This window comes from Rhinolophus sinicus, linkage group LG02, assembly GCF_036562045.2.
Source record: "Rhinolophus sinicus isolate RSC01 linkage group LG02, ASM3656204v1, whole genome shotgun sequence".
Taxonomy (NCBI): domain Eukaryota; kingdom Metazoa; phylum Chordata; class Mammalia; order Chiroptera; family Rhinolophidae; genus Rhinolophus; species Rhinolophus sinicus.
This window is the reverse complement of record NC_133752.1, coordinates 129,741,956-129,752,070: the sequence shown is the minus strand read 5'-3', so window position 1 is coordinate 129,752,070 and position 10,115 is coordinate 129,741,956. Positions and strand designations below refer to the sequence as shown.

Sequence of the window (10,115 nt, the reverse complement as noted above, 5' to 3'; positions counted from 1 at the left end):
ACAGAATCACCTGGAAGCTCCAAACCTCTAGATTCTAATTCAGAACTCTGAAGCACAGTTAATCCCTCAGTTCTCCACAGCTCCCATGCAATTCTGACTCAGTAAGTTTTGGTGTTGGAGAACCACTGGAAAGTCTCAGCAAAAAGATCTGACTTGGGTTTATGCTGCAACTATGAATGGTTTTCCTGAAAATAGCACACACACAAAAATCCACCATCAACCAACATCTCTTATTAAATGAATTTAATTTTTATTGCTATTTTATAAAGCTTAATATTTTTCTAAAAGAAATAAAAAACAGTTTACATATGGTAAAGCTACAAGAAGACAGCTATAGATAATATAGCCATTAGAAAAAAAGAGCAGAACTAAATGTGAAAACAAAAGCAGTAAGCAGCAATAAAATTAATACCTACATAAAACTAGCAGTGCAATAAGATAAGCAGAAAGCAGCTTTACACTGAAAAAAAACAACAACAAAAGACAGTTTCTTAAACACAGAAATAGCACCTTACAAAAAGGAATCGAGAAATGTAAACTTGGTAAGCAGATTCAAGTATAAAAGTTATATACCCCCAACTCTTGTACCAGAATAAAAGGGTTTCACAAACCCTGGACAGTGTAGGGCACACACCTTCCTCAGTGCCAACTCAAAGCTGCATTTCCTTAGCAGAATTACCAACCATTATTTTTTAATTTTACTAAGTTATACAATGATAGACTCAAGATTGCCACTGCTGTGTCGCTACCCCAAATAGCCAAGTCTCTTTCAGTTGCTCTGTAAGAAACAGATTCATGATCCCGATGGAAACAACTACTGTGTTCTTACTTTTACACATCATACAACCACATTAAGAAGCGGGTACTAGACATAATGGAAAAGGAATTTGTTCTTCGTTTTCTATTGCTGCATCATAATATTCTCATTAATGAATGAGAATATTCCTAACACCGCTCAAGAATTGTGAATTTTCTATCTTGAACAGAATTTTTAAAAACAGGAAGCAAATGAGTTACAGTGAAATGGATGAAGGACAGTGAGGAAAATATCAGTTTGTTTTCATTTGAATGTAGACCTCTCAGATGAAAATATTTGTGGAAGGTCTTAAACATGGTATATTTAAAATGCGTGCACCCTGAGCAGGTTTATATGCTGCATATCCTGTGATCTACCTGAAAAGGGCATATTTTTATTTGTTGCGCTACCTAGGGAACCCTTCATATTCAAGGTAATCGTTACCATGCAATTATTGATGACGGAATCACATTTTTTATCTGTTTAACTCTAGAGAAGATTGTGATAAAGGGGGAAAAAACATCTTGTAAACTTTAAAAGTTTAGTGTTGATAAAAATTTTATATAATAGCAAATTTATTTAATCTAGCTATCTACCTCAAGTTTTAAAAAAATCTTGTGGGGGTAATAAGGCTAATATTATCCTGTAGTTAATATAAAGCTACTTTACTCAGACTCCCAGGGTCTCTTAAATTAATATTTTTATTCTTTCATATAACATCTTATTGGGTCCAAAAATAAAAATAAAATAAAACCCTACATCAAGATTCTAAATCTAAGATAGAAATTTTTAAAAAGAGAAAGGAATAAAGAAAGGAAGGGAGGGAGGGAGAAGGCCATTTATTCTGAGGAGACAGGAGTGAGGTAAATACCAATAAATTTAGATAGGTTACTTACTGAAACCCTAAAGGAATATGGTCCAATAAAGGGACGTTGCATAAGTTTCCAGAATTGTATTCATGCTAGAACAATAAACCCTTGCCTTCACCATTCTTATTTTTCAGAAGTACTCTGAAAAATAACAATGGTTTGAATACCCTTGGATACTGAACATAATGTATCCCTTTTCTCTCTTACCCTTGCAAACATGAAGAAAAGAAGTGAAAGAAAAAATAATCACCTCTCGCCCTCTATCAATTTCCACATTAACTCCTCAGAATTCTACCAAAAGGTCCCATCCAGGTTCCAATTTTCCATATAATTACTTTCTATCCTGATTTATTCAATAAACAGCAATTGTTAGAAGGCATCCATACCTGATACTCTACAGTTAAAATTTAAATAAAAACCACAGGGGCATGTAGTGAAGGAAACTGAGCATGGTAGGAGTTTTCTGTCTACAGTTATTTGAGAGGCAGCTACTAAGCTGCTCGAGTTCATCTTAGTTCTCATGCCCAGATAGGGTTAGCACAGTTCATTTACAGCAAGGTGTGTCATTCACAGTTATTTTGGTCTTGACATTCTGTCATGTATATACATTCACCCACATTATTACTAGGTTGTAAAGTAAGTGCAGGGCAAATTATAGGGAAAAAGTACAAACATTCAAGACGTCATACCCTGAAAAGCATGTTTTGCTGCAGTTGTAAACTTTTTGCACTAAATCCCATTTCAGGAACAAAATAAATAAAACCATAGGATTCACAACCGAAGTTGGCTTCCTGGTGAAGTCTAAAGAAGCAGGAGATTTTTTTGAACTGCAGAAAGGAAGTTTCTCTCACCATAGATCTACTCGGTGCGAGTGGAAATACATGTCAAGAATGCTCCCTCTAGTTAAGTGCTAGACAGGCCCCACCTTCAGAAAAACCACAAGGCTCCAGCAGCCTGTTCAGATGTGCTTCCAGCAATAAGATGATTCTTGAAGCAAAACCACAAGTCAGTCGGTGCTTTCACTGTGACACCAGGCACAGAGTCTAGACACTAACTGGTATTAAATGCACAATTAATAACAATTACTTTCAGGACAATGGACGATGATTCAGGATGATGGGAAGTTAACATTAGAACCCCTGGATGAACGAGAGGAAGGATGCATGCTGAAGAACCGACAGTTTGCATTTTGCTTTCTGCTCAGCATTAGGACATGACCTGTAACACAGGGAAATTCAAGTGGGTTGATGCCACCCCCGCCTGGCAAAGCATCAGGTTAGTCAGCTCCGCTGCTGGATATTTCAAGTCTCCTCTGTGCTGAGCTGGTGTTTCGAGACTGTTTACTTTCTCTTCTAAGGACAGGGTCTCCGAGGCTACCAGGTGTCTTGAAGAATGTCTCACAGGGAGTGTGTTGGATATTCTTGGGGGTCACTGGAGTGGATGACTATCAAAGATAAAAAAAAGTAAAAACAGAAGTGAAGTCAAGTTGTTCCCAGTCTGAGTTGCAAGCCCAGACCTGTGTCGTGATCCCTAGGCAGGTGTTCCCTCCTCTTTGCTTTTCTGTCACAGGGATCTGATTTATCTCCTTCTCAACACGTGTCACAATTAGAAATTAACTTCGTTATTTTGTGTGCTGAAAGGCAGCCTAGGAAAGAGGTTACAAGTGTGGCACCTGGAGCCAGGCCCTGGGCTCGGCCATCACTAGCTGTGTGATCTTGGGTAAGTTAACTACTCTGTCCCTCAGTTTCTTCATCCACACAATGGGCATGATACAAGTACTGACTTCACAGGGTTCTAAAAATTAAACAAGAAACTATTTATAAAGTAGTTTAGAGCATGCTAGAAATAGTAAGTGTATGTATGCTATTCACTCTTTTTGTTCACTTGCTAACATTTACCCCTTTAATGTGTTCTAAAAGAGCAGAGACCATTACTGTTACATCCTTACTTCCTAGACCAGTGCTTGGTACATAACTGGTGATCAAGCAATATGTTATGTTGTAATCATTTTGTTTTAAAACTAGCATGTTTATTTCAATGCCTAGTCAACTTCTGAGCCTCTGAATAACTTGTCTAAAATATTTTTGGCCGCAGTACAACTCTTTCTTTTTCTTTGGGAGAGACAGTAATCACTCTGAACAATGCCTAATGCATGACAGGAATTCAACAGATACTTATTGATTGAAGTACAAATGGAGTTTGGGTGGGAGGGAAATACAGTACTGATTAATTTATATTGATTATATATATTTATACATGGACACTTGTATATACTTTGAGTGTGTGTGTGTGTGTGTGTGTGTGTGTGTGTGTATCCACTGCCTCCTAAACATTGCATTTAAGAAATGACAGATGCTAAAAATCTTTGCATCAGTTTTAAGACTTCTGTTTCCCTCGATTGTTTCTATAGCTGTACAATTAAAATTCAGGGTGGTCTCCTTTCTTGACCTAAGGAAATGAAAGCTTGGAGAACATGAATATTCAGCATTCATCAAATATTCCCTGAACTGTGCCTAAACTACATCCCTCTAATTTTAAGAAATGGGATGACAACTAAAAAATATTTTTGTCGTTCAGCATAGGATCTCCTGCCTTAAGTCTCCATACTTTATCAAATGAGCAGACACCTCTAGGTCTGTGCTGGAAGTTGGGTAGAACCTGACCTAGAGTCTCTGTCCTACACTTATCTGACTAAAATCGAAGCTAATTAAATGTAGGCATCCCTGTTACAGAGTGATGAGCTTTCTTGTGCCAACCTGAAATGAAACTCAGGGCTCACCTGTTGTACTTTTACCACAGAGACTGGAGGGCCTCCATAAATGGGCGATTCCGGCTGGCTGACATTGTGTGATCTTGACATCACCGGACTCAGGTGAAGTGAGCATGGACCCTGAAGCTGAGGGTCTGTGGAAGGGAGTGTCGACGATTTTGGATTAACCATGGCTGCAGGGCTGATGAGAAGATGAGCCATTGATCCGAAGCCAGGCAAGCCAAAATTCACTGGTCCTGTGTTTGGGAGAGTGCCAGGAGCAGAGGAAACTGGCCCAGCCATTGTGGGAGAGTAGAGAATAGGAAAGGGGCCCAGTGCTGACGATGGTAAGAACATGCAAGGAACACTGAGGGATGGCAGCTGACCTGAAGGTGGCCCCACTGCATGGGGAGTCTGACTGCCAGATAAGAGCACATTGAAACCATTTAATCCTGAAACAGAAGCAGAACAAGGGGAAAATCAACATAACATGAAGATACCATTCAAGTTCACGTGCCTCATGGCCCTTTCAAATGGGAGTCCACAAAAAATTAACCCACCTGACCAGCTCAACCGCTTTCTGTGCTCTCCCAGCCCCACATCGCTTCTTCACAGCAATGGCTACGAATGAAATCCCATGTTTCCCTGTGTGAGAATTTGGTGGATGCCCACGTCTCCTGAGAGGGTTTTTAAATATGAGTTTCACTGAACCCAGATTGAGGAGGAAAGTGAACTTGGCTGGGAAAAATTGAATCTCTATTTTCGCGCACTTCTTGCTGAAATTTCTATTTCCCTCCGTTAAGATCACAGGCAACAAATCACAATGGTATTAATGTTAGGTTGGTGCAAACGTAATTGTGGTTTAAAAGGTTAAAAATAATTGCAAAAACCACAATTACATTTGCACCAACCTAACAGTACCTTGACTTTGTCACAAGTAAAAAGCAGATATATTCATAGACTATTACAGCTATGGCAGATTTCTTCATAGACAGTTCACCACAACTTTGAAATTATGAGTATTGGACTTGCTGTCACATGTTTTTATTATTATAATTAAAAAATTTTTTTTCTAACTGCATTTCAATATAATTGGCTTCCTTTATAATCCTATGTTCTGTGCATTTGGAAACATACCTAGGAGGAATCCATGGGCTATACCACAGATGGCAAAGGGTCCATGGTCTAGAAAAGGCTAAAACCCCTGTGCTGGGCTGTCATTTTTATTCAGCAGGGGGTGGCTCTGTGTTTTGTTCATCAATGTATCTACAATACTGAGTATCATACTTAGGTTATACACTCAAGAAATAGTTGCTAAAGGAACAAAGAATGTCTTCTAAATGCGTGAATGATAACCAATACCTCGCTAACCTGGGAAGTGAACAAGGAATTGAGGCAAATCAATTTAAGTCTCTTTGTATCAAGAGCTTCACGTACAGCGTGCATATATAGCATGTACATATTAACAATGAGGTATTTATTATATTTCAGCTTTGTTTCAAAATACAGCATTTATTGAGTCTTAGTAAATGTCAGGCACTATTATTCTAAGGGCTTTACATGTATTATCTTATTAAATTGAATTCAATTTTCATAGCACCCTCCATCCCCCAGGAAGCAGGTGCTATTATCATTGCTGTTTTACAAATGAGATGGATACTCGTCTCAAGTACATGCAGATAATATGTGGTTTTAATGTCCAGCCCTGGCAAAATCAGCACATAGTGGCCAATTGGTTCATGCTGTGATACCGAACCGATGCCGGACCAAGCAGAATTATAAAAATAGGATAATTTTTTGAATTTGTTGGGCTTTTCTAGCAAACAAAGTTTAAGGCATTTAAAAAAATAAACCACCTGCCTAATTATTTTCCTATTATCCTTGAGGTTGGTGAAAGTGAAAGCAGCCTCTCCCTTCATTTCATCAATGGGGTAAACGAGAGGGCTAGTAGTAAAATGACTCAGAGGCTGTAGACCGCAGCTCATCAAGGAACCGCTTTGGTCACGTGATGTGGACAAAGATTTCAAAATCCAACTGATGGTCTGACTACCCCAAGGAACTCCGAGACATGATGTCATCTCTTACCAGTCGGTGACTGCACATAAAGATACTGCAACAAAGATGGCTCTTTGGTGCCTTCGTTGTCTTTGGAAGGCTTTTCAATCTCTGTATTTCTTGAAGGATTTCCCCACTCAGAAGAAACAAAGCCATTTGCTGTAGTCTTCCCTGAAAATTCCTTTGTAGCACACAGTTGGCTATTCAGGTGTATGTCTTCGAGAGGCACAGATCCTCTGTTATCCAGGGTCTTGGGAGAGGCAATATCTGTGGAATCTGAGGGTTTCTACGCACAACCAAACCAGGAACCAGAAAAGCAAGTCAAAAATCCCAGTAGCAAATCTTAATAACAGCTTTCTCAAAATAGCTAACATAAACAAAAAGATCAAATATCGCTGTGCACCACACTGATTTGTGTATGCCAGTTGTTTCAGTCATATTTATAGGAATGTCTGAAAAGAAAAGCTATGTCTCAAGCATAGAAATGATGGAGATTTTAATAATGGAAAACCAGCCAGGGTGTTTAGATTGTGGAATAAATTTCTGAGCTGCTAACACAGGAAGGGTGTCGATACCACAGTCTTTTAGGGGCCTGTTAAGAATTGTGGGGGAGGCCAAAGCCATCTTGGTTATCTAAAGCATATGCCAGCCAGTCTTTTACTTCTGTTCTGCAACCCAGACAATCTACAAAATTAGGAAAATTCACTCCGCCAAGAGAAGGGAATAGGGGAGAAAGGATCTTAATGGACTGATTTCCACAAAGTGAGCTGAGCTGACCCACTACAAACTGCTGTAATGACAGTGCTTCCACTTTCTCAGAGTTTCGCTGGTCACATCTCATTAACCTCTGAATGGCTACTATGCGGGAGACGTGGACAGTTCATATTTTCGCTCTTTTCATTTTGTGGCTGGCGAAACGGGATCTCTGAGCAGAGGTGAGAACTGACCACGCACAGCCACTGAAAGCCAAATAGCACCCACAGTCTGACTCTGGAACTCAGTTGCATCCTATATTAAGATGATGATTTCAGTGATCTCAACTTATTTTAAAGAAGAAAATATAGCAAAAAGACGGGGAGGAAACATACAACCATGTTACAAGGGATTGCCTCTATGTGGTGGCTTAATGGATGGGATTTTTTCCTTTACACTTTTTAGCATTTTATACAACGTGTGACTTTTATAAAAATAACTTATCTTACAGTATTACTTTATGGCAAGGTTTTTGCTTTTTCTTTTTGGAGAGCTAGCCCAGCTAGTCCAGGGCTTAATTATGCATGCGACACATGAAATACCTCATATTCCAGACTCAGTCACTTATTACTATCTGTGTGTCCTTATGAGGAAGCAGCTCTGGGTTAATGGGATGCCATTAAACATGCTGCCCGATCTCCCTTACCTTGGGCATGACAAGGGACAGAGGGCCATCTTCGTAGTCCCTACTTTGTCTTTTAGTGGCTGGCTCCTCCTCCCCCTGAGGTTTTCTCTCCTCACTGAGGCGCTTCTGAACTGAGGGTGTGGACGACTGCTCTGCTGCTGCTGAGATGTCTGAGCTTCTGCTGTCCTTCTCTGACCCTGGGGACGGTCCCTCGGGCAGGCTCCCATACAGCATGAACAGCGAGGTGGAGGGCACGTACAACAAGGGCTGGCTGGCCAGTGGGGCTGGCTTCAGACTCTCCACGTCGGGGGCTGCAAGTGGGACACTTCCTTGTGCATTCAGACCATTCTGCATGGAGAGGGTCTGCAAGTCTGTTTGTGGCATAGAGAATGCTTGGCGGGCTAACGGATTCACACCATATTCTGAGTCAACAGAGTGGATGGGGAAAGGAGCAGCGGGGTCCAGGCAGCTTGACGGAGGCATCACTCTGTTACTCTCAAAGGCTTTCTCCCTGTAATAGAAAGAAACATAATGGGTCCTCTCAAGTTACCACATTCTGCCAACTCCTGGCTCTCTGCCTTCCCGTAGAGAGATGTACTAAAGCAGGAGTGAGATGATACTGCTCAGGCTGATATTAAAACATACTCCCTGGGCCCGTATTAGCTAACCTATCCCAGAGACAGATGACCAGGTGTAACCGAGATAGACAGTTAGGGATGGGTGGGGTAGCTGATGTCGGAGGAGCTCAGGTGACAGTAATACTGGCTCTCTCCTGCCTCTTCCACATCTCAGAGTTATCAGTTACCCGGCACGTACCCCTTACCAGGCACATAGATGCTATAATGATAGCATTCTATTATCATAATTTTACATAATTATTATAATATTGATAGCTATTCTCATTTCCCCCAGTTGACTAGGGAGGAAAACTGAAGCTCGGAGGCTAAGCAACCGACTGAACGTCACCCAGCTGGGCCTCAGACTCAGTCCCTGGGAGGGATCCTGGGTGCAGAAGAGACTGCACCAGACTTTGATTTAAAGGACACATTTAATTTGTCTCAAATCCACTGTGAGACACGTGAAGTGCGTAGTGAGTGTGGAAATAATCTTATCTTCAAAATTATCATTTCCTGGCAGTCTTGTGCCATTGCACTCAGTATTATTGTAGAATTTTTAGGCAGCACACATTCAAAATCAAGACCCACCAACATGGAGATTATAAACAATGTCTGGACCTTTCATACAGAAAAATTTCCAAATATTAAAACATGTTTATGTATTTAGCATATTTTAGGAAACAGATGAGGAAAACCCTTTGAAGATGCCCTTGGGAACTAGTAAACAGAACAGGGATTTCTCACAACCTTTCTGATGGAATCGCCGAGACCTAGGTATGTTGCCCACCATCTCACTATCCACTGTGCTGTGGGAATAAAATGGAGTGTGCCGGGCTGCAGAGACGAGTAAATGTCTCCAACCCTAGGCCCCTCTGAATGGGTCATCACTACTTCTTAGCGCTGTGGCATTCAGTGTCCACACTGAGTATATTACCCACCATCCTACCTTTAGCTATCCACCTTCAGTCTCCTCATCTTCACCAATAACATCATCTTCTCCTGAGACCCAGGTGTTCTTTGTGATGCCTTTCGCCTTCAGTAGGTCTTGCTGACTCACTGTCTTACACTGATTTCCATTGCAAGCTGACCCTGCTCAGGCCTGTACCACAGCAGACCAGAATGCCTGCGCTGTGGTCTGCTCTACTTCCAATCCCATTTGCTTAAAGCAACCAGAATGGTCTTCTCCAGTGAATCTACAACAGTTCTTTAACATCTGTTTCATAAATCCAAACTCTTCTACCAGGCTTTCAAAGCTTTTGGCCAACTTTACCTACTTACCTCCAACACCCTAAGCTCTTCCTATGAAGAAGCATATTTCTTTTTTCTATTCTATTTGGACGAGTTGTTACAGCTAATCAGCTTATTGTCCCCCTACTCCGTGATCCTGCCTCAGAATCTATTTCTTCTCATGTCTGTCATTAAAAAGCTTTCTTGTTTCCTCTTTTACATACCCTCTGCTTCCTCTGATATGTCATTTCCTTCAAAATCTGACCCAAAATATGAGTCAGATGGCCTGGGTTTGAATCCTAGCTCTGTCACTATTAGCATTGTGACCTTGGGCAAGTTACTTTACCTTTCTGGGTCTCAGTTTCCTCTCTATAAAATGAGAGTAACAGTACCGACCTCAAAAGATTGTTGTTATAATTAGATA

General features: G+C 40.7%; 1 protein-coding gene across 1 annotated transcript in view; it reads right to left on the bottom strand.

Annotated features, from left to right (window-relative positions):
* Positions 1 to 329: 329 nt before the first annotated feature.
* Positions 330 to 10,115, bottom strand: part of E2F7 (E2F transcription factor 7) — a 38,056-nt gene continuing 28,270 nt past the window's right edge. Inside the window, exons 10-13 of the mRNA XM_019755019.2 lie at positions 7,869 to 8,358; positions 6,500 to 6,755; positions 4,445 to 4,866; positions 330 to 3,109 (exon numbers count right to left, since the gene is read on the bottom strand). Coding sequence (XP_019610578.2) covers positions 2,942 to 3,109; positions 4,445 to 4,866; positions 6,500 to 6,755; positions 7,869 to 8,358 — 1,336 coding nt within the window. The 3' untranslated portion in view covers positions 330 to 2,941. The remainder of the gene's footprint in view (positions 3,110 to 4,444; positions 4,867 to 6,499; positions 6,756 to 7,868; positions 8,359 to 10,115) is intronic.